Source organism: Adiantum capillus-veneris, chromosome 11 (genome assembly GCF_014529385.1).
Source record: "Adiantum capillus-veneris isolate H3 chromosome 11, ASM1452938v2, whole genome shotgun sequence".
Taxonomy (NCBI): Eukaryota; Viridiplantae; Streptophyta; class Polypodiopsida; order Polypodiales; family Pteridaceae; genus Adiantum; species Adiantum capillus-veneris.
Genome location: NC_140941.1, coordinates 6,382,061 through 6,406,816, shown reverse-complemented (window position 1 = coordinate 6,406,816; position 24,756 = coordinate 6,382,061). Strand labels below are relative to the sequence as shown.

Here is a 24,756-nt window from a genome sequence, read left to right as displayed (position 1 = left end):
TTCTATGACAGTAGCACATGGAGTAAAGTCTGGAGGACTTTACATGATTTATGTATCAAATGTCTCTAAAAATGTAATCAATGTAACCGAGCAGCCGAACGTTTCTTTGTGGCATAGCCGGTTAGGACATATGTCCAAGAAGGGAATGGAAATCTTGTCTCGTTCTGGTTATTTGCCTGGCTTTTCATTTAATGATTTTGAATTCTGTGAACATTGTCTGTATGGTAAGCAAACACAGCAGCCACATAAGCATAGAAGCAGTAGAAGAGATACACAGTTGACACTTGTTCATAGTGATTTGTGTGGACCTATGCCTAACCTATCTCTAGGGGGAGCTTCTTACTTTATGACATTTATAGATGATTACTCGAGGAAAGTATGGGTTTACTTTCTCAAGCACAAGGATGAAGCGTTTAGTGTTTTCAAAACGTTTGTGACACTTGTGGAGAATCAGAGTGGCAAGAAGCTTAAATGCTTACGCACTGACAATGGTGGAGAGTATGTTTCAAAGGCCTTTCAGGACTTTTGTGAGTCAAAAGGTATAAAACGTGAACTTATTGCTCCTTACAATCCTCCTCAAAATGGTGTTGCTGAGAGGATGAATAGGACCATACAAGAGAAGGTCAGAAGTATGTTGTCTAATGCATAACTGCCAAATGGGTTTTGGGATGAAGCTGTATCAACAGCTGTTCATCTTGTAAATAGATCTCCTAGCAAGGTTTTGCAGAAGGATTCAGTGCCAGAGATGGTATGGTCAGGCAAAATGCCCTCATACAAGCATCTCAGAGTCTTTGGCTATGAGGCATATACTCACGTTCCAAAAGAATTTAGGAACAAACTTGAGCCAAAGAGTAGAAAGTGCATCTTTCTAGGCTATGGTAATTATGGTGAGATGGGGTACAGACTTTGGGATCCCGAATCCAGAAAGGTTGTCCGCAACAATGATGTTCACTTTAATGAATCCAAATATCATTCTAAACCAGAGAGGCTTGAGGAGATTAGAAGAGTTGTCTTCCAAGAAGATGGACCTGCACGTGCAAGACAAAATGTCAGGGCTCAAGAGGAGCAAGGACAGGATAGAGTGGAACCACAGGTTGTGGCTGAGCCTGAGCCACCTATTGTGCGTAGATCTGGACGTGTCATGCGACCTCCTGATAGGTTTGTTCCATCTATGAACTATGTCATGTTGACTGATTGCAATGAGCCTTCATGTTACAAGGAAGTAGTGCAAATGAAGGACTCCGGGAATTGGCAATTGGCCATGCAGTCAGAGATGACAACTCTACATAAAAACCAGACATGGAAGCTAGTTAAATTACCACGGGGCAAAAAGGCTCTACCTTGTAAATGGGTTTACAGGTATAAGATCGCCGCTCATGATAGTCAGCCAAAGTACAAAGCAAGGCTTGTTGCCAAGGGCTTTAAGCAAGAACAAGGCATTGACTTTGATGAAGTCTTCTCTCCGGTGGTCAAGATGACTACATTGAGATGCTTTCTTGTATTGGTTGCCATATTAGATTTGGTGTTGCACCAAATGGATGTCAAGACAGCGTTCTTGCATGGTGATTTAGATGTGGAAATTTACATGCAGCAACCAGAAGGGTTTGTTGAGAAAGGCAAGGAAGATTGGGTATGCCAGTTGTTAAAGAGTCTTTATGGCTTAAAACAATCACCGAGGGCATGGTACCATAAATTCCACAAGTTTATGCTTTCTCAAGGCTACAAACGTAGTGAGTTCGATCACTGTCTATATACAAAGAAGGCTAAGGATGGTAGTTGGCTGATCCTTATTTTGTATGTGGATGACATGTTGATTGCTGGCAAGCACTTGGAAGAAATTTCAGCTTTGAAGTCAAAGATGGCAAAATCGTTTGACATGAAAGACATGGGTGAGGCAAGTCATATACTTGGTATGCGCATTGAGAGAGACAGATCAAAGAAGTTGATTTGGTTATCTCAAACAGAGTATATTGACAAGGTTTTGCAACGTTTCAATATGGAGAAGGGAGAGGCACTGAGTGTTCCATTGCCACCATATGTGAAACTTAGCAAACAAGATTGTCCTGTGTCTGAGGAAGAACATGCTGAAATGGATAAGATTCCATATGCGTCTGCAGTGGGTAGTTTGATGTATGCAATGATTGCTACTCGCCCAGACATTGCATTTGCAGTGGGAGTAGTAAGTCGATACATGTCAAACCCATGCAAGAAACATTGGGAGGCAGTGAAAGGAATATTGAGATACGTGAAAGCTACAAAGAGTATGCGTATATGCAATGGGAGTCAGGAGCTAAGTGTAAAGGGTTTTACAAACTCAGATTATGCAAGTGACTTAGACAACCGAAGGTCTATGTCAGGGTATGTCTTTACATTGGCTGGTGGAGCAATATCATGGCGTTCTAGATTACAAGATTGTGTTACTCAGTCTACTACAAAGGCTGAGTATGTTGTAGCATCAGAGGCATGCAAAGAATCAATTTGGCTTAATCGACTAGTAACAGATTTGGGAATCAAAGAAGAGATGCCTGTGTTATATTGTGATAGTCAAAGTGTTATACAATTGGCTCGCAATCCAGTTTATCACTCAAAGACAAAGCATGTGGATGTGAAGTATCATTTCATCAGGGAAATGCTCGAAGATAAGCAACTTCAGCTTGTCAAAGTTCACACCACAGAAAATCCTGCTGATCTACTTACAAAAGGACTTCCCTCAGAGAGCTTTGCGCATTTTCGCAAGCAGTTAGGTGTAGGATAGTACATCACTTCTCTACATCTCTTATATATTAGCTTGTATAGTAGCTTCTCTCACACTTAAAGTACCACATTGGACTTTAAGTGGGAGGTTGTTGGGGTATAAATCCCAATGTGGTCGCCCAGGTAAGTGGGCGGGCCGCCAGGTATGTACACATATTCTTTTGTAAAAACCTAATAAGAACTCACTATGCTCTACACATTACAGTAGAGTGAGTTCACCATATCGTCGTGCTCTTCTTCTCGCACTCTCTCTCGCGTCGCACTTCCGCTCGTACTCCTTTAGCAAACTTTCCACTATTTCATCATTGCTTTTGATGCATTCATCTAGCTATGTTTTGATTGCTTCTATGACTGTGTTATCGAACTTTGTCATGTATAAGGTACATAACTGGCTGCTCCATGTGCATCCAAGACAAATTGAATGTTTGTGTTGGCATCCCATAAGTTTGCTATAATGGGGTTGAAGTTGTTTATATTTGCGTCTTCTGGGTGTCGCTTGAGCACAACCATGGGAATGGAAATTGTCGCTTCAAGTGCTTCAATGTAGTGTTGAAATGATATTCCCAAAGAGTGCATCCATTCATCAAATGACAATGCAAGAGCCTGTGCTGCATCATGAAGGCTTTCTTTAACACGTTTTGTTGTTTTCTTATTTTGTTTAATATTTGTGTTCTTGGAAACTCTTGGGCGAATGATGAGTGTGGAAGGCATTGGATAGCGTGGGAATTCAAAACGGCATTGGTGGCCCTTTTTGTAGTATGTCTTGCGGTGGTGATGTGTTTGTACTTCTCTTAGGTGCATTGAGAGCATATAAATGTTGCTTGACATGTATTTGTCTATGAATTGAGTGATAATGTTGTTTGGGTCTTTGTCCAGAGTGGGTGCACTCTCAATCCAAAGGAGCCCATGATCGTGCTGGCTATGGAACTCTGTCACTAAGAAATAATCGAGAATTTTCCCACAAATAGTACTATCTTTTGATAGCAAGCTCTTCATTGCAAGGAACTGGTGCACATAGTATCAAGCTATTGTGATTGGGTCTACTCGCATGATGCATCTGAGAAATGAAGCTTTCGTTTCATTTGTCTGTCTACTTATTCCCGATATGGTCTTTAATGTATCTAGAAGGGGTGGCCATCGGCGTTCAACAAAGGAAAATGTGATGAATAATGTCGGTGACCCAAGCTGATGTATAATGGCGAAGACATTCTTTTTCAGTTTTACCTTGTAGTATGGCGATGTTCGCAGGCACTCAAAGTCGCGGTAGCCCATTTGTGAATTTAACAATTCCTCAATGTTTGTGTCATTTGCCAATTGCTGAGCAATTAAATTTGTTGTTTTTAATGCTCCTTTACGTAATTGCACCCAAATAGATCCAAGAACTTGTTGCGTCATTATTTTCATTGTTTTGAAAAACAGGTTCTCTATGTGAAGAGCAAAGCGTCTATCTTTGTGTATGAGCTCCCATTTTGCGACTATTTGGTATTTAAAAGCAACGTATTCATGGTATTTCCTTGGTTCACCAAAGAAAAGAGTCGAAAATGCTAATCCTTTGCAATGTTGATCTTTAGAAAGGCCCAATGGACTATTGCCCTCACTTGGCACTAGATAAACAATTTTATCATTGAAATCCACTACTTGAGCAGTCGTGGTTATGCCATGGATCATCACATCAGTGTGTTCCTCCCCGTCAATATATGTATTCTCCATGGCGATTGGGGTTGCTCTGTCTTGGAGACTTGTAATGTGGGTCAACCAAGCCGTATTTAAGTCGTGTAACCTTTGAGCTGCTTTAATCATAGGCAAAGGCTGCACTATGCCACTCAAGTACAAATGCTTGTATTCAAGCTTATGTTTTATGCCAACCAAGATGGACGCTTCGTCGTTCAAAAAACGAGGTAGAGCTTGTTGTGTTTTCTCAAGGTTTGCTAGAATGTTCACAACGCTACCACTTAGGCCATATTGCCCATCAAAAGTAAGTTCACAATTTTTTGTGAATGGAATTTGTATTGCAACCATCCGCGCTTCAATCGCATTTAATGCTAACACCTCTGGCAAGGGGTTGTTAAGGCCAGCTATGTTCAGTCATGCCAATGTCATTTTCCTCGTTTGGACATCTTTAGCACAATGACGGCAAATGAAAAGCGATGAATGCCTTTTACGTTTACTGCAGTTAATGTTTTGTTGTTCATGCAACATCTTAACTAGTTGTGACCGGAATAGCAAACATGCACACTTATGGCATGGGAATGTGGGTGTGTCATTGACTTTTTGATATATAAGGCCACATGCTTATTCATGGTTTTCTTTGTTTTGTTGCTTGAGGTGTTGGACTTCAACTCATGCTTAATTCTCTTGATTTTTGTGGTTATTGCAGCTGCAGCATGGCTCGATTCTTGGTTGTTTTCAAGGTATCTAGCAGTAATATCTTGTATTTTTCTTGTGGGATTGGACTCAATCAAGGCTCTCAATATGTTAGTATTCTCTATAGTCCATGCAACATGTCGCCTACACGGTCTTGGCATAGATTCTAGAAAATATTGCAAGCTCGTAGGTTTATTGAGAACCAGAAGCTTCTGCTGATGGAGTGGCTCAACCGGGTTTCCTTTTGTTGAGAGTTTCAACTTGGTGGAGGCTCCATTGTGGAGTTTAACCTCTATTTGCTTATGAATCATCCGTGCAAAGACTTCAATGACTTCCATGGTTAGCAACAAAGATGTAGATGTGGTTTCAAACAACTTTCCAAAGGACAACTTATCTTTATGTACAGAAGAAGGTTGTGCTCCAATCAACCTATCTACGTTTGACTTGAAATCACGTTCGGTGTTATAGCTCGAGAACAATTCATCAAGCAATCTTTCTATTAAGTTTTCAAGAGGACTTGTCGTCTCTTCCATGCAATACAAGGCATCGAATTTGTTTGCGTTATTAGGAAAATTTTGCAAAAACTATTCATCACGTTAGCCACATTGAATGAAGCGCCAATTGGCTCTTGTGACACTGACATGGTCAAGTGCACAATTATAGGCAAATAAGGGTTATTTTTGTGTGTGTGTGTGTATGTGTGTGTGTGTGTGTGTGTGTGTGTGTGTGTGTGTGTATATATATATATATATAGAGAGAGAGAGAGAGAGAGAGAGGGATGGTTTAAATGAAATTAGCGGTTGCACTCGGATGATGAACAAAAGCTATCAATGTACGTCGTACTCGATACAGACACTATAGCGTTTTCAGTCAAAATATGCTTAATGAATTTGAAGCTTTCGTAGACACATACAAATAGAGACTTTCGTAGACACATACAAATAGAGACTTTGCACCAAAGAAAGAGCTATGGAAGGAAGGTCAAACTTCAAGCTATATTAAGAAGTGCACAAGCCAAATAACTTTGGATGACATGGAGGAAGATAGGATGTGGAAATGCCAACTACACCTTGAAAATATTTACTTTGACTCATATATACCTTGTTGTCCAAAACAGAGAGAGAGAGAGAGAGAGAGAGAGAGAGAGAGAGAGAGAGAGAGAGAGAGAGAGAGAGGTTATATACAATAAGCTACGCATTTGTTTCACATACAATATTTTCAAAGGCAGACATAAATAATGAAGTTTAAGTAGAAAGGAGGACACTGTGCCAAAAATGAAGCTATGGAAGAAAGGCCAAACTTCAAGCTAATTTGACAAGCGATTGTGTGGAAGTTAGCTGACTTTGAGTGGTGCAAAGGAACGTAGCACATGGAACTTGTGTTTGCACCTAAACAACATATATTTCAATTCAATTGTAGGCTGCTGAGAGAGCGAGAGAGAGAGAGAGAGAGAGAGAGAGAGAGAGAGAGAGAGAGAGAGAGAGAGAGAGAGAGAGAGGCTTACATGAAATAAGCTACAAATTTATTTCGTGTACAATGTTCTCAAAGGCATGCCAAAAAGGGCGAACATATAAACTATGCAAAAAGCAAGCTGGCTTTAGTGTTCGCAAAGTCTCTACTTACTAATAGGCTAGGGAGATATATACAAAGAGGCACACGATATTAAAAAAGGAGTGATTGAAAGAAGGGTAGGCTAAAAAACCAAATGGATGTGCGTAAGCTAACCTCACTCAACAAACTTTGAGCGGGGTGCAAACGCTATTACATGGCCTGTGACACTAAGCTTGAAAGCACCTACTCTGCTTGTGGCCGCCAAGATGTCTTGAGCATCTGAAACATTGCTAGTATACAACTCCTTGAATCTTTCTTTAAAACCAAGCACAACATCTACCATAGAACCAACAATTTGAGCATTGACAACACTATTATTGTCACTAGTGATGCGTGAATCCAACTTTGGGATGGTTGTGATATCAATGGATTTGTCACAAGCAGCACAGAATCCTCCTTGGGAACTTTCGTGAACCTTTGTAGATTTACAAAGTGCCCGTCCTGTCTGCAACCAAAAGATCCCCTAATTGCGCTCCTGCTTTGAATAGGAGGTTTTGCAAAATAACAAACGCCAAAGTACCCAATGTAGCTCCTTTGTTTGCTGGCAATGATGATTTGCTTGCTTCCTCTAATAGAAGTCACAGGAAAGAAAGATAATGCCACTGGAAAGGGTTCTGTTTTTATCACCAATGTTGAGGCATTGACATGCAAAGAACAAGTCAATGTACCCCCATCCCCTCGAGTTTTGCCCTTGACACTGGGATTCTCTACCCTTATGTACTCACCAATGTGTAGCTTATCCTGGAATTGAGTGATATAAGGCTCATACAACGCTAAAGTTATAGTGTCTGTAGACTCTGTGTCCACAACGTCAAGCTTCAAATATGGACTGTACTTATCGAACGCTACTTTGTATGTGCCATAAAGATTCAGTATCTTGCCCTCAATAGTGAACTTGGGGGAAGCTTCGCCAATTTCAAAAATCACCAACAACGGGAGAAACTCTCTTGCATACGGCACTAAAGCCAGGTTCACACCATCATTAGCAGGCTGGACATCAACTTGAAGTTGGGGGGGGGGGGGGGGGGGGGGGGGGGGGCAACTTGTGTGTGTTGGGACTGGCCCACTATGGGAGCTTGAACTGCTACTCAAGGTTGTGTAGACACAACAGGGGACAAAATAGGGTCAACCTCGGCTTGAGCTTGTGCGAGAACTTCTGGCAGGGTTTGCTTACCACCAACAGCCACCTCTATTGCAGCACCTACAAAACAAACATCATTATTGTGGCAAGGAGCTAACACAGTCACTCACAAGTGGCACTTGTATTCTCATTTGCTTTCTTGTGTTTGATTGCAAGGCATCCTCTCCTAAACGACACTTCACTAGCCATACAAATCATCGAGCCATTTAGCGCACGACGCTCGTAAGTGAAACTAGATCCACACCTTCACCAAAGAGGGTTGTGCACGAACTTGTTACCTTGATTATGTAAGATTGATTTCTGCCATACTGGAAGGCGAGGTATGCCACTTGGCATGCTTGCACTGGTGGTAAAGCTAAGAGTGCGCTGGCGTGTGGTAAAGCTACGCATGGGCATGCGTGCACTGGTGTTAATTTGCTAAAAGTATGCAGAAAGAAAAAGCAGCTGGCAGCCAGTGGCAACCACCACCTTTTATAGCAGTGTGCACTATTCTTAATGTGCAGAAAAGCAAGCAGCGCGCGCGCGCGCGCGCACACACACACACACACACACACACACACACACACACACACACAGAGAGAGAGAGAGAGAGAGAGAGAGAGAGAGCACAGACATCTTATAGGATCATGGGATGTCATCTGATGTGAGGTAGGTGTTGAAATTTGATGAGATGCTTGTGGATTCCATAGATGAATATGGATCCACAGCGATGCACATTGCCATCAGAAGGAGAAGACCTGAGTTGGTTCAGTTGCTGCTTGAATTCCGAGCCAATATTGATATAACAACCAACATGGGTGAAAGTGTGTTGCAAGAGGCGGCCATCCGAGGAGATACACTGATTGTGGAGCTACTGTTAGCCAGGGGTGCTAATATCAATGCAAAGACTCCACTGGGGCATACAACTTTGCAGACGGCTGTTGCAAAAGGCCATTTGCAAGTGGTGAAGCTTTTGTTGGAGAATGGTGCAGATGTGAGTGAACTAGCAGGGGATGGTAAGACAATTCTACACATAGCTGTGGATAAAGCACGATATCCCTATATGGAGCTTCTCTTGCAAATGGGTGCAAAGGCAAATGGGAGGATCAAGGATGATGGCAACACACCTTTGCATTTGGCCATCCTAAGAGCAGATGAAAAAGCAATGGAGATCGTGCTTAGGCATGGGGCTTGCAAAGAACTGAAGAATAGAAGTGGGAAAACCCCAGGTGACTTGGCAAGAGAGAAAGGGCGGCAAGCACTCATCTTTCTCGATGAGCTCGTTCTGGGAGATGAGTTGCGGAGTGCGTTGCGCAAGGGAAATCTGGTGGTTGTGAGAGAGAGTTTGAGATATGGGAGTGTAAAGACTGAACAAGATGATCATAAGTGGACGACACTGCATATTGCTTCTTTTACTGGTCGTATGGGAGTTGTGCATGCGCTTCTTGAAGCTGGGGCAGATTTAGAGTGTCCAGATGATGCCTCATATACTCCTCTGCTTTGTGCTATGGAGGCTGGCAATAAGGACATTGTGAAGCTCTTGTTAAAACATGGAGCTTATGTCAATGCACGCACCAGTAATGGCAGCACTGCCCTTGATCTGGCCACTACATTCAAGCATCCAGGGATTGCTTCTTTGCTGCTCAAATGGGGTGGATGCAGCAGCAAACATTCAGAAGGCATAAAAATTGAGCGAGGCTTCTCAATAAAGAGAGAGTGTCCTGTAAAGAGAACCAGTCAATTTGTGGATATAGAGGACAAAGGTAGGAGTTGGATGCATGGAAGATGTGAGGCAGGTGTTGGAATTTAATGAGATGCTTGTGGATTCCATAGATGAATATGGACCCACAGCGATGCACATTGCCATCAGAACCTGAGTTGGTTCAGTTGTTGCTTGAATTCCAAGCTAATATTGATATAACAACCGACATGGTGAAACTGCGATGCAAGAGGTGGCCATCCGAGGAGATACACTGATTGTGGAGCTACTGTTAGCCAGGGGTGCTAATATCAATGCAAAGACTCCACTGGGGCATACAGCTTTGCAGACGGCTGTTGCAAGTGGTGAAGCTTTTGTTGGAGAATGGTGCAGATGCGAGTGAACTAGCAGGGGATGGTAAGACAATTCTACACATAGCTGTGGATAAAGCAAGATATCCCTGTATGGAGCTTCTCTTGCAAATGGGTGCAAATGCAAATGGGAGGATCAAGGATGATGGCAACACACCTTTGCATTTGGCCATCCTAAGGGCAGATGAAAAAGCAATGGAGATCCTGCTTAGGCATGGGGCTTGCAAAGAACTGAAGAATAGAAGTGGGAAAACCCCAGGTGACTTGGCAAGAGAGAAAGGGCAGCAAGCACTCATCTTTCTCGATGAGCTTGTTCTGGGAGATGAGTTGCGGAGTGCGTCGCGCAAGGGAAATCTGGTGGTTGTGAGAGAGAGTTTGAGATATGGGAGTGTAAAGACTGAACAAGATGATCATAAGTGGACGGCACTGCATATTGCTTCTTTTAATGGTCGTATGGGGGTTGTGCAAGAGCTTCTTGAAGCTGGGGCAGATTTAGAGTGTCTAGATGATGCCTCATATACTCCTTTGCTTTGTGTTGTGGAGGCTGGCAATAAGGACATTGTGAAGCTCTTGTTAAAACATGGAGCTTATGTTAATGCACGCACCAGTAATGGCAGCACTGCCCTTGATCTGGCCACTACATCAAGCATCCAGGGATTGCTTCTTTGCTGCTCGAATGGGGTGGATGCAGCAGCAAACATTCAGAAGGCATAAAAATTGAGCGAGGCTTCTCAATAAAGAGAGAGTGTCCTGTAAAGGGAACCAGTCAATTTGTGGATATAGAGGACAAAGGTAGGAAAAAAAATCATTTGGTTAAGGCTGTTTTTGGATATTCTCCAGTAAAATCTCTCAGGATGGCATTGACAGGACCGATCGAAATGACGATGATCCCATATACAGTCCAGTAGTGGTTGGAGGAATACAGAGTCATGTGCACAATCAAAGTGATGGTGGGAGTTTGGGATAGCTAATTGTCTTCTCATTGATGTGCCTTTTCCATTTTTTGGGTTTGCCCTTTATGAGGTTTGAGCAACAAGAGCTAGTAATTGCTTGAATCAATAATGTATGTACATAACTGCTTTTGTAAATTAGAGTGCGGTGTATTGTTTTGATTACCTTTATAAGACAAAGAGCTACGAAGAGTTTTTTTTTCTGCAAAGAAGATCCTTCTATCAGTTTAAATCCTGTCCAATGGGCTACATCAGCCCTACCATGAGGGTGAAAGGTTAAACTGTAAAGAAGTTAGACTCTAGAGTCTAGACTCTCCAAAACTGAGGGACAAAAGAATACACAACGGCTACATCATAGAATGAGAGGGGGGAAAGCCAATTAGGTGGCTTGCAGTACCATTGAAGACCATGAAAAAGATATTCACCGCCACAGTCTAATCAATGCCTGGCGGGTCCCTCAGCCTTGTCTGAGCTGCCCTGGATGGTGTCATACTGCCACTGAGCGTGTGGACCAGCTCAAGCCAAAAAGCTCGAATTGCCACTGTGTTGGGGTATAAAGCCCAATGTGGTCGCCCAGGTAAGTGGGCGGGCCGCCAGGTATGTACACATGTTCTTTTGTAAAAACCTAATAAGAAATCACTATGCTCTACACATTACAGTAGAGCGAGATCACCATATCATCGTGCTCTTCTTCTTGCACTCTCTCTCGCGTCGCACTTCCGCTCGTACTCCTTCAAGTGGTATCAGAGCTCAGATCGAGGCTCGAGGCAGCACTGCAGGAGGCTAGAGTCACCAACTTAGATTGGAGTGAAATTCGACAGGCGAAGACACGGCCCCAAATCCTGTGGGACATCCCGAAGGACTTGTTCTCAGAATTTCATTCTGAGGTCATCTCGGCCACCGTTCGGCTTCGAAAAAGGTCTACGTAGGCCATTTTCGACTACGTGGTCTCGACGGGTGCAGATCCGACTCTGCAAATTTGGGGTTTTCGGCCTACGACTGCAAGTGCTGAGGATATCGACACTCCCAGAGTGTTGATTTGTGGCTGTCTACACATCAAAGGACGGCTCATAGTTCTTGGAGGCGTGTCACATACGACACGGGCGCATCTACACACAGACTGTAGGCGACATCCACTAGTTCATCAGGTAGCTTGTGTTTGCTGCTTGATATTCCAGATTTCATCATGACATTGCAAGTACTTCCACATGGGATGTATTGTCAGAGATGATGTATGTCTGTTGAGGGTTTGCTGGCTGTGAGTCACGCAGCAAACAACCGCCGCAACGGTTACAGCATACAGTGGGAAATTTGTGGATGTATGACGTTGTGGGAAGTCTATGTACTGTCAGATTTACTGCAGCCTTTGTTGAGGGTCGAGTGAGGTTTTATTGAGCTAGGGGATTCTCGAATGTTGAGATCCTTTCGGTGATACAGGTCTTGGCGCGATCCCTCGATCACCCTTAGATAGGCAGCTAGGATGTATTGATTGTGAGTTAGACAGTTGGGATTGCATCTTTGCTTTACTGCCGTTGAGGCATTGTCGCAGTCTATGCTTATAGGACAGTGACAGGACAATGAGAGACAGTACAGGTGCAGGACAGGTTTACCCACAGCTTACAGTGTTAGAGAGACAATGGTTTTTGAGCTGTTTTTAGTACACCAGATCCATTTTACAACGGAGACTCTGCCAAATATTCTGCAGAATCTGAAGCTTTCTTGGTTCATTTGACAGGTTGACATTGGTTCAAAGGTCAGTTTACAGGGAAAACTCTGCCGAATTTTTCCCAGGAAAGTAAACTATTGTGAAGCGTAGCTATGGCTAGATCACAGGGCACTGCTCTTTACAATATCAAGAAGCTGGATGGAACCGATTTCCCATTGTGGAAGAAGCAGATTTGGCACGTGTTGGTACAAAGGAAGCAGATAAAACCTATAAAGCTCAAGGGGATAAAACCAGAAGATATGGACGAAGATGAATGGAACGAAATGGATGAATTGGCACTTTCTACCATTATGCTGACTTTGGCAGAAAGCGTTTACTTCAATGTAGCAAACGAGATGTCAGCTTATCAACCATGGTTAAAGCTGAGTGATCTTTATGAGAAGCAGAGTGCAGCTTCACAGGTATACTGGCTTAAGAAGCTTGTTGACTTGAAGATGAAAGAAGGGACACCTATGTCCAATCATCTGAATGAATTCAACACAATCTATAATCAGTTGTCAACTCAAGGTGTCAAGTTTGATGAACCTGTTAGAGCTATGTTCCTGTTGATCACATTGCCGAAAAGTTGGGACACTTTTCGCACAGCTTTGAGTAATTCTACACCTCCAGATGGTTTGAACATAGCAGGTGTAGAAGGAAGTCTGCTTACTGAAGAAACCAATAGAAAGACAATGGACAAAGGCAAAGGAACAACCTTAGTTGTCAGGGGAAGGACCAAAGAAAAGTACAAAGGTGGAAAGAGGAATCAGTCTCGTAGCAAGTCCTGCAGTGCTAAAGGCAAGAGTGACATAGAATGCTACCATTGTGGCAAGAAGGGTCACATGAAAAGAGACTGCAGAGAATGGAAAGCAGAAAAAGGCAAAGAGAAAGTTGAAGACCATGGTGAGAAGAACAAGTCCTCAGTGAAGATTCAAGAAATAAATGTGACAAACACTGTTGCAGAGGATGACAGTCTAGTGTCAGGAGACATCTACTTCATGAAGAATACAATGGACTCAGCTCTTCTTACAGCATCTGATGGAAATGCACTGAGTGACTGGATTATAGACTCAGGGGCATCACTTCATGTGTCTCCAAACAAGGAGTGGTTTACCTCTTATGTGACCACTAAAGATCATGTTCGGCTAGGCAATGGGCAGACATGTGAGATCTTAGGTGTTGGAGATGTTCAATTGAAGTTTCAGAATGGCTCTTCTTTCACGCTGAAGAATGTGAGACATGTTCCCGCAATTACAAAGAGCTTGATCAGCACAGGTTTACTTGATGATGCTGGCTACGTCACCACTTTTGGACAGAACATGTGGAAGATATCCAAGGGTTCTATGACAGTAGCACATGGAGTAAAGTCTGGAGGACTTTACATGATTTATGTATCAAATGTCTCTAAAAATGTAATCAATGTAACCGAGCAGCCGAACGTTTCTTTGTGGCATAGCCGGTTAGGACATATGTCCAAGAAGGGAATGGAAATCTTGTCTCGTTCTGGTTATTTGCCTGGCTTTTCATTTAATGATTTTGAATTCTGTGAACATTGTCTGTATGGTAAGAAAACACAGCTGCCACATAAGCATAGAAGCAGTAGAAGAGATACACAGTTGACACTTGTTCATAGTGATTTGTGTGGACCTATGCCTAACCTATCTCTAGGGGGAGCTTCTTACTTTATGACATTTATAGATGATTACTCGAGGAAAGTATGGGTTTACTTTCTCAAGCACAAGGATGAAGCGTTTAGTGTTTTCAAAACGTTTGTGACACTTGTGGAGAATCAGAGTGGCAAGAAGCTTAAATGCTTACGCACTGACAATGGTGGAGAGTATGTTTCAAAGGCCTTTCAGGACTTTTGTGAGTCAAAAGGTATAAAACGTGAACTTATTGCTCCTTACAATCCTCCTCAAAATGGTGTTGCTGAGAGGATGAATAGGACCATACAAGAGAAGGTCAGAAGTATGTTGTCTAATGCATAACTGCCAAATGGGTTTTGGGTTGAAGCTGTATCAACAGCTGTTCATCTTGTAAATAGATCTCCTAGCAAGGTTTTGCAGAAGGATTCAGTGCCAAAGATGGTATGGTCAGGCAAAATGCCCTCATATAAGCATCTCAGAGTCTTTGGCTGCGAGGAATATACTCACGTTCCAAAAGAATTTAGGAACAAACTTGAGCCAAAGAGTAGAAAGTGCATCTTTCTAGGCTATGGTAATTCTGGTGAGATGGGGTACAGACTTTGGGATCCCGAATCCAGAAAGGTTGTCCGCAACAATGATGTTCACTTTAATGAATCCAAATATCATTCTAAACCAGAGAGGCTTGAGGAGATTAGAAGAGTTGTCTTCCAAGAAGATGGACCTGCACGTGCAAGACAAAATGTCAGGGCTCAAGAGGAGCAAGGACAGGATAGAGTGGAACCACAGGTTGTGGCTGAGCCTGAGCCACCTATTGTGCGTAGATCTGGACGTGTCACGCGACCTCCTGATAGGTTTGTTCCATCTATGAACTATGTCATGTTGACTGATTGCAATGAGCCTTCATGTTACAAGGAAGCAGTGCAAATGAAGGACTCCGGGAATTGGCAATTGGCCATGCAGTCAGAGATGACAACTCTACATAAAAACCAGACATGGAAGCTAGTTAAATTACCACGGGGCAAAAAGGCTCTACCTTGTAAATGGGTTTACAGGTATAAGATCGTCGCTCATGATAGTCAACCAAAGTACAAAGCAAGGCTTGTTGCCAAGGGCTTTAAGCAAGAACAAGGCATTGACTTTGATGAAGTCTTCTCTCCGGTGGTCAAGATGACTACATTGAGATGCTTTCTTGTATTGGTTGCCATATTAGATTTGGTGTTGCACCAAATGGATGTCAAGACAGCGTTCTTGCATGGTGATTTAGATGTGGAAATTTACATGCAGCAACCAGAAGGGTTTGTTGAGAAAGGCAAGGAAGATTGGGTATGCCAGTTGTTAAAGAGTCTTTATGGCTTAAAACAATCACCGAGGGCATGGTACCATAAATTCCACAAGTTTATGCTTTCTCAAGGCTACAAACGTAGTGAGTTCGATCACTGTCTATATACAAAGAAGGCTAAGGATGGTAGTTGGTTGATCCTTATTTTGTATGTGGATGACATGTTGATTGCTGGCAAGCACTTGGAAGAAATTTCAGCTTTGAAGTCAAAGATGGCAAAATCGTTTGACATGAAAGACATGGGTGAGGCAAGTCATATACTTGGTATGCGCATTGAGAGAGACAGATCAAAGAAGTTGATTTGGTTATCTCAAACAGAGTATATTGACAAGGTTTTGCAACGTTTCAATATGGAGAAGGGAAAGGCACTGAGTGTTCCATTGCCACCATATGTGAAACTTAGCAAACAAGATTGTCCTGTGTCTGAGGAAGAACATGCTGAAATGGATAAGATTCCATATGCGTCTGCAGTGGGTAGTTTGATGTATGCAATGATTGCTACTCGCCCAGACATTGCATTTGCAGTGGGAGTAGTAAGTCGATACATGTCAAACCCAGACAAGAAACATTGGGAGGTAGTGAAAGGAATATTGAGATACCTGAAAGCTACAAAGAGTATGCGTATATGCAATGGGAGTCAGGAGCTAAGTGTAAAGGGTTTTATAAACTCAGATTATGCAAGTGACTTAGACAACCGAAGGTCTACGTCAGGGTATGTCTTTACATTGGCTAGTGGAGCAATATCATGGCGTTCTAGATTACAAGATTGTGTTACTCAGTCTACTACAAAGGCTGAATATGTTGCAGCATCAGAGGTATGCAAAGAATCAATTTGGCTTAATCGACTAGAAACAGATTTGGGAATCAAAGAAGAGATGCCTGTGTTATATTGTGATAGTCAAAGTGTTATACAATTGGCTCGCAATCCAGTTTATCACTCAAAGACAAAGCATGTGGATGTGAAGTATCATTTCATCAGGGAAATGCTCGAGGATAAGCAACTTCAGCTTGTCAAAGTTCACACCACAGAAAATCCTGTTGATCTACTTACAAAAGGACTTCCCTCAGAGAGCTTTGCGCATTTTCGCAAGCAGTTAGGTGTAGGGTAGTACATCACTTCTCTACATCTCTTGTATATTAGCTTGTATAGTAGCTTCTCTCACACTTAAAGTACCACATTGGACTTTAAGTGGGAGGTTGTTGGGGTATAAAGCCCAATGTGGTCGCCCAGGTAAGTGGACGGGCCGCCAGGTATGTACACATGTTCTTTTGTAAAAACCTAATAAGAACTCACTATGCTCTACACATTACAGTAGAGCGAGTTCACCATATCGTCGTGCTCTTCTTCTTGCACTCTCTCTCGCATCGCACTTCCGCTCGTACTCCTTCACACTGCAGGTGGCTCGTGCCATCCCTCGAAGATGCAAAAACATAGAGACCTCGGTATGAACCAGAGGCCAGGGCCACTGAGCAGCTCTAGCTGAAGTCTCTCTCGTGTTGCCATGTTGCGATCGAGAAGCGAAGTGTTGGGCATTGCTGGTTTCCCCTTGCCTGTTCCGTCTCACAGGCAAGTGGTGGCCCTGAACTAGCTAACTATGCACTGTCCCCAGGTGAGGGCCTTAACTCGGAGGGTGGAGGCTGTCACACGAAGAATTCTGAGCCAAACCTATGGCCATTGTAGGTGGCTCCATGCCGACTCTTGAAGATGCAACAATAAGTATAGCTTTGACACTTTGCGCACCAAAATTAACTTCCTCAAATCAACGGATGCCAAGTGACATGCCTCCTCTTGCTCCGTTCCAAAAATTCGTATTAAATTGGTGGAAAGGTGGCGGAACAAAGTAAGGAAGGTCTACAAGCGCCTCCATCCAAGATTGTGCGTTGATCCTGGTATCGGTACACGTACATTCCGTATTTTGATTTCCTTAATGTGATCTCAAAAGTACTTAGATTAAATCATGTATACATTAAAACAATAAATTAACATCTTTTTTATTTAAAAGATTGTAGATGAGGGTGACAAAGGCTGAAGAATTTTTGTGATACCCAACAAAAGGACACGTTGACAATACACCACGGCAAGGCAACATGGAATGACACATGTCTTCATAAAACATTGGTAATGAGTACTTCCTTATAAAGCTGTATTATTTTTACAAGAAGAAAGTTCCTCTAACATTTAAGGAGAAGCAGAAGTCCCCCTTTAACACTGAAAGGGATAAAAGTGGCGGGGGAGGGACACGCTCCCTACGGTATTATTATAAATGTGAAGAACGGTGCCAACTCCACACCATACATACGTATGGTTTTTTCTTTTTTTATGGGCACAAACATCGTAAATGCACGAAATGCATCTCGTTTTGTTTTTATTATAATGTGGAGCTGTTTACATTCATACATCTTTTCATACAAAATCTCATTTGTGATGCGAGGTCATGGAGCTTTTGGTGAAGGCTTCGAAGAGGTATGTTAACGAGCCATCAGCACAAACTATGCCATGAGGTAAGAGCCGCACTATTATCACTTTTTGAATTCTTACCATGTGCACAATAAAGCAATAAAGGCAAACTAGTTCATAACTCTTAAGGGGGCAAATTTGAACGAGGCAAAAAGCACAAGAAGAGCTTTGATGCTTTTTAAGCCTTAGCCTTACACCTATAACAAAACGAGGCTTCACCATGACAACAGGCTGTCAATTTCCAGAACTTGTAAGTCGTACCTGAGAACCAACAATCGCTCAATGTACATGGGAATTTCCCTCGTGGCTCAAGCACGTACGACATTAGAAGCAGCAGAGATATCTCTCAAGACAAAACAGTGGGCAATGGGGATGAGGACAATTATCGCACACAGCAGCGATGATTCGCCATTTGAGATCCTACCAACATTTCATCCAGCTTGGGCCTTCTGCCATCTGCTGAAAAGGTAGCAACAAGCTCGCGATGAAGAGCATGCAACGATTTACAGATGCCTTGATGACAGAGGCACTGCCTTTCGATGCAAAAGGCACCACATAGAGCTCAAGTGAGCAATCATGTGGGCAACCACAATCAAGGCAGGGAAATGGGGGGCCTGAGCTCGCGAGGGAGGATGCGCATAGGGAATTCTATGGCAGTGGTAACTTCTTCTCAGCATGCTAATGCACTGGTGGTTACCAGATCGTAAGCATTCTCAAGATGGAAAAATAGGGTGATGACCTCAGGCACACAACTTGAAACATGCATGCAAATGATCATACACACAACAAGCAATTGATGCTAATGAATCAACATGATGCCTTTCGACCACATCAGTACAACGACATATAAACAAGCACACTCCAAACTCTGGGACGTTGCAAGCTTAACATAGCGTAGGTAGTGAACATACAGGAAGGTACCAAAGCCTCAGATAACTACCAAGTGATCAATTCTATTGAATCAGGATGACGCCTTTCAGCCGCATCAGAAGAACGACACATCAAGCACACTCCAAGCTCAGGGATGTTGCAAGGTTGACATAGCATGGTTGGTGAGCAAGCAGCCTAATGACAGAAACAGATCCAGACAGAGCAACAATTCTCTCAGCATCACAACTCCTCAACAAAGCTAACTCGTCGCAGCAATTCACATCATCATTAAAATGAACGTACAAAACACTTCTAACCCTCTCTCTCCTTCACTCATGGCACCTTCCAATGAAATGAAACTGACCTCCACAAGATCAAGACACACTTACAATTGCAAGCAGGAGCACACTGGGAAAGCCCTGCTGAATGAGATAATCAGCCCAAAACAGAGAGTAGCGAAACACAGAGCATCACGGCAACTCATAAAACATACAATTTTTTTGGGATTTACAAAAAAAAGAAACTATACGCATGGACTGGCTTCTCACCCCCCACATTGCCACTCCCCTAGGCAGCAAATGGCCTTCCAACACCTCCCTTGTTTCGGGCAGCCCTCTTGCAAGCTCTCGGAGGCGCGGACTGAGATTAGAGCATGGCGTCCGAGCAGAAGTCAATGCAGCATGGCTCCCTCCACTACAACCCTTGACAACCTTCTTCAACTCTCAAAAAACAACCAATAGACTGTAAATAACAGATCAGATCAAGGTAACACATGTAACCAAAAATTCAATGAGTCAATGTTTCACACCATGAGATCCAACTCGTATGAATGAAGTCCTTAATCCCTTGTTCTCTATGGCCTTTTTGAGGAGGTCAAAAACTAGGTAAGAGAGACAAAGATAAGCAATAGACATGCAATAATCACATACAAACTGTTGAAAAATATCAGCAAGCAGCTATTAAACTACGGACATCTATGGTTTGGGTGTCCTATTTTTATGATGCAATTCAAACGTGATAATATCATTTCCAATCAATATCTCCCCCCTCCTATTTCAAAGAAAAGGGTATTCATTGATTGGATAAAGTTGCTGCTTGTGAGAGCATCACATTCGAAGCTTTTATCAAATTGAGACGTTAGCAAGAGATTCTTAATGAACTTGACATCTTTGATCTGGGTATCCTATAGTATTTGATGAAGTAGAACTTGAGCTATCTTCCTCTCTTATGAACTACTTTTCGTACCTCTTATGGCTTGTTTTTTATTTTTTTCGGTCACACTCACAATTGTGAGTGGTAAAAATACAGCATAACCACATTGTGCATGGGATCAAGAAGATCAACCAGAATTACAAGCGTCTTTGACCATGGAAGACCCCCACCTCAAGAGATGTACATAAATAGTCAATCAAGAGATACATGGATCGTGAGAACGGCCACCATGGACAACAGACACAAACAACCAAGTAGACATCATAGAGAAACAAAAGATGTACCGCCGCATATGGGGGGAGCTTGAAGCTCCATCATCAACGAAAGACACACGATTGACGCCAAACAATGCAACAGAGGAGAGTCGATTAGGAATAGGACGTAGTCCACATTAGTTATCCAAGGGGGCCTCACCCCTTCCTCCCCAATCGATGATGCCACAAACGAGGAGTTGCACTATCACGATAGCTGCCTGCCTCGCCAGATCATCAAGAGCAAACCATCCGAATGCCATTTCCCCCCCAAAAGAGGGGCAAGAGGGCGACATCTCTCAAAAAATGAGGGGGAGGATGAAGGTCTGCAGACACCATAGGTGGAGCTATTGAGGCCCCCCTCCCAGGGCACACCCAACCCCTCTCTTCACACACACCATTTCCTCATCATGCATGAAGGCCTGCTCGCACTAGAAGCCAAGCCTGCCCTACCACACACCACCATGAGCATCCCCACTAGCGTGCGCCTTGTAGGCAGCATGGGGTTTCACGTGAGAGCCTTCACAACCCTAATAGAGAGTTCACAAAAGACCCTATGGTCTATTTTAACAAGCTCTTCTTTTTAGAAGTAGTGGTGGAGATCACCCACCCACCCTCAAGGTGCTCAAGTTTCGATTGTGGCAAGGGCCAATTTTGTTGGTGGAATGCTTTGCAGCAACGATGGGGCTTGGCCCCTCCCCTTGGCCTATGGTTTCTTTGTTTCGGTGTCCCCCAATTCTCTTAAAGGCCTCATTGTGTGGTACATGGCTCATCCGCAAAGCGTGTCTTTGTAGATCCTTTGATCACTTCTTCAACATACTTGTGCTTCTTATTTTGGTTGTGGCTAGTCATCTTCCCCAATTGGTAGCACGCTCCCTAGTGAGAGTAAGGTTCGTGTTGTGGCATCCGCTCTGGCAACAACAACACTATCGACACTCAAGTGCTAGAGTTTTTAGGCTCCTCCCTTATGCAGAAGTAAGATGATGGCTTCCTTAGCCAATGTATCTGATGTCTCTTCTAGTTTATGAGTTGTAGTTTATGGTCCGGTGTCACATGTCATTTTTTTAATGCCCTAGCTTGAGTTGATGGAGTAGAGTTCATTTGTAATTCTTTTTGGTGCTCTCTGCTCATCTGCGGGCAACTTCGCTCACACTGCCCTTTTGTCTATGTGTGGGTGGGCTCCCTCCCTCCGGCACCTTTTTGTCAGCGTCCACCTCCCCATCAATCTTTTTCTCGCCTTGTCCCCTAGGGGAGCCTCCCGACCCTGGAATATATCATTTCATTGTCCTATTGAATTTGTTATTGTCAACCTTGAATTATCATTTAAAAAAAATACCCCCCCCCCCCCCAAAAAAAAAAACCAAAAACACACACACACACACACACACACACACAAAAAAAAAAAAAGGAGTATTCATTACTATTACTAGGATAAAACCTATACTTGCTAGGATAAGTACCATCGACACCTGATTTACTTACCAAATTTTACAAGAAAACAAGGAAAGTGATTGGTTCCATCGGTAAAAGGAAGGACTTAGATGAGTGGAATAAGGCCATTAGCACAATTTTGACCAAAATGTGCTAATATGAACATGGGTAGCGGTTCACCTCTTTTGCTGGAACCAGGTAGTTTATTGGTGTATTATGGGATTCCTCAAGGCTCAACACGAGCTTCATGGTGCTTTGTACATTTCTTTTGGAAGAATTCAATACATCCACTCACAATTGTGAGTTTGACACACAAAAAAACAAGTGCTGAAATCATGAGGCGTGCCAACCAATGAGATGATTGTAGGAAACAATGTTAGAAAAAAAGCGGGGTCTAGTGTATTTTAACCGGCTGAAATTATAAAACCTCGGTTAGATTTTGAGCTTGCCTTTAAGAGAGCCGGAAAATCTTGAAAACCTGGAGAATTTCAAGTTTCCCCTTATTTTGATCGGTTAGGAAAATTGATTTTTTTCTAGCCCTGGTAGGAAAAGAATGGAGGTTTAAGCATGGCTTTGAAAGCATGCTTTCCTTTGCACAAAATTACCAAATGAGGGAGGTTTTCTAGTGTTGGTCATTCTGCAATCCATTTGATTCAATGCCTACATAATGTAAGGCACTTGTCCAAGTCATGGCAAAGCTAGAGGTAGAGGCAAAAAAGATAGTGCTGTGTGATTTGAAGTTGCAACTTTCTAGCCGAAAATTAGTTGTTACTATGATTAGAAAATGGTAAGATCACATATTGAAAATGTGTATGGAGATGTCCGAATCCCATAGATTGAAAATGTCCAAAACACTTGATGAGTCGAATTGTCAAAACCTTGCAAATATTTGGAATTTGGCACTAGTTTATTAAATGATACACAATTTGTAACGTTGGATAATATATACAAGATAATGTTTCCAGACCAAACAACCAAAACAACATTCAAAGAATAAATTTTCACACGACGTCTAAAATAGAGGCTAACAAAAATGCATACCCATGCCGATTGGAGATCGCCGCTGGGCCAAGTACTCCATCAAAGAAAGGTGAGTGCAATTGCCCATTAATATTGTAATGACCAAGGTGAAAATTCATTATGGATTGCATAAGGTTATTGAGAAGAAATTCATAATAAGAGGCTTCTTTGTGAGAGACAAATATACAAAGTCACACTAGTATTTTAAAACATGTGGTAACATAGTAAAAAATTATGATCTTTTTAACAAGGTGAAGACTTCACGATGGCCTCAAAAAGGTAACATTTTTTGCTGTAATCAATTGAGTGATTATTAGAACACATTTGATATGTTAATGGAGAAATATTAGAGAGAGAAGTTGTCGCTAGAGAGATAGAGAGGCTCTTCTTTATGCATTAAATCGTGAAGATGAGAGAGAGAGAGAGAGAGAGAGGAAACGTGCGCGCACACACACACACACACACACACACACACACACACACTTTCATAATGAAAATGTTCAAATGAGTATAGTAAGGCTTCATTACAAAGAAGATTTAAAGGGTCATGATTGCCAACACATTTGTAAGGTTCTTTCTCGTGTGTGTGTGTGTGTGTGTGTGTGTGTGTGTGTGTGTGTGTGTGTGTGTGTGTATATATATATATATATATAAGAAATAGCATTCAACATTGTATACTACCAATTCAAATAAATATTCTTCATATTTTATTAAGCAAGCCATGATGTGAAGAATCAGACCCTTGCGCACGGTGGCTTTCTGTCGGTTGTAATGCCTGCTCAAAGGCTTGGGGGGCCCATAGCCAGAGTCATATGTGGGACAGGGGGCTGTTGCACATACAGAGTGCGTCCTGGAGCCAGATTTGCTGCCATGGGAGAGCGATTGGTTGAATGTGGCTTGGGGGCAGGGTTGCTCCAGAAGGGGAGCACCCAGCTACTCCTCCCCTCGCCCTGGGTGTCTGGTGGTGCTTCAAATGGAATATTTTTTGCTAGCAGGGTTGGCAACTCCCCGGCTTCTTCACTCGACCGGTTGGGATCTGAAGCATGTTTGTTGGTGTCCTTTTGACATGCAAGGAAAGTTGTGGAAAGATTTGCCTTGCATGGTGGCACTAGAGGTCTCTCTGTGGTGGGTGAGCTCCCCTTACATCTCGACTTTCTGGTGGTGGTTGCTTTGGCCTTCTACTGGTCTTTTATTGATTTTTTTAATCTGTACGAGTATTTGGTCCTTGTAAAAACTTCAATCTGTTGAACGGTTTGTCAGATGTAACTGTCTTTGGTATGGTGGGCTCTCATGGCACATGTTGTGCATGAGACTTTTGCCTGTAAATTTTTTGGTATTTAATTCAATTTCAACTCACCTATTGGTGAGTATTGCGTGTATGTGTATGTATGTATATATATATATATATATATATATATATATATATATATAAAATTAAAGGTAATGTGATGGTGACAAGAGGGTGTCAAATGCCTTGAAATGTCAAAATATAAAGTTAATGTGATGGCGGCACATGCCTTGAAATGTCAAAAAATAGAGTTAATGTGATTGTGACAACTCAAGGCATGTCAAATTATAAAGTTAATGTGATTGTGACAACTGGATGGTGAAAGTTTTACACGTTTTCTCCACCACTCCCCTGTGGACTTCTTTGCCAATAAATCTCATCCCTCCCCTTAACTTAGTAGGCTTTGGTGCCTCCTCACCTTGTTACATTAGAAAGCCTAAAGGTGAACAACCAAGGGACCAATTTAGAAACTAAAAAATTGGATTGAAAGTTCTCGAGAAAAATGTGTCTCAACTTAATATCGGGTCGTTCATGGCTAGAAAAATTCATTTTTTCTAAACAGTCAAAATAAGAGGAAACTTGAAATTCTCTCGGTTTATAGGTCAAAATTTGAATCTTTTGCCGACGATTACACTAAAACTTGTGTAAATTTGTCGGTTTTCTTAAA

The 24,756-nt window shown here is 42.5% G+C and overlaps 1 protein-coding gene, 1 long non-coding RNA gene and 2 pseudogenes across 2 annotated transcripts; 3 read left to right on the top strand and 1 right to left on the bottom strand.

Annotated features, from left to right (window-relative positions):
- The first annotated feature begins 8,331 nt into the window (after nucleotides 1-8,331).
- On the top strand, nucleotides 8,332-9,534 carry LOC147446847 (uncharacterized; annotated as a pseudogene).
- A 93-nt stretch (nucleotides 9,535-9,627) lies between these two features.
- On the top strand, nucleotides 9,628-11,007 carry LOC147446846 (uncharacterized; annotated as a pseudogene).
- Nucleotides 11,008-17,419: 6,412 nt separating this feature from the next.
- LOC147446845 (uncharacterized) lies at nucleotides 17,420-19,098 on the top strand. The gene is made up of 3 exons (XM_086524197.1): nucleotides 17,420-17,678; nucleotides 17,992-18,061; nucleotides 18,248-19,098. Exons 2-3 carry the CDS (start codon nucleotides 18,057-18,059, stop codon nucleotides 18,486-18,488), a joined length of 246 nt encoding a protein of 81 aa, XP_086380323.1. The 5' UTR covers nucleotides 17,420-17,678; nucleotides 17,992-18,056; the 3' UTR covers nucleotides 18,489-19,098.
- A 195-nt stretch (nucleotides 19,099-19,293) lies between these two features.
- LOC147446844 (uncharacterized) lies at nucleotides 19,294-20,303 on the bottom strand. The gene is made up of 2 exons (XR_015189698.1): nucleotides 19,696-20,303; nucleotides 19,294-19,600 (listed from the first exon to the last, which is right to left on the bottom strand). It is a non-coding gene; the product is annotated as an uncharacterized LOC147446844 (long non-coding RNA).
- Nucleotides 20,304-24,756: the final 4,453 nt, after the last annotated feature.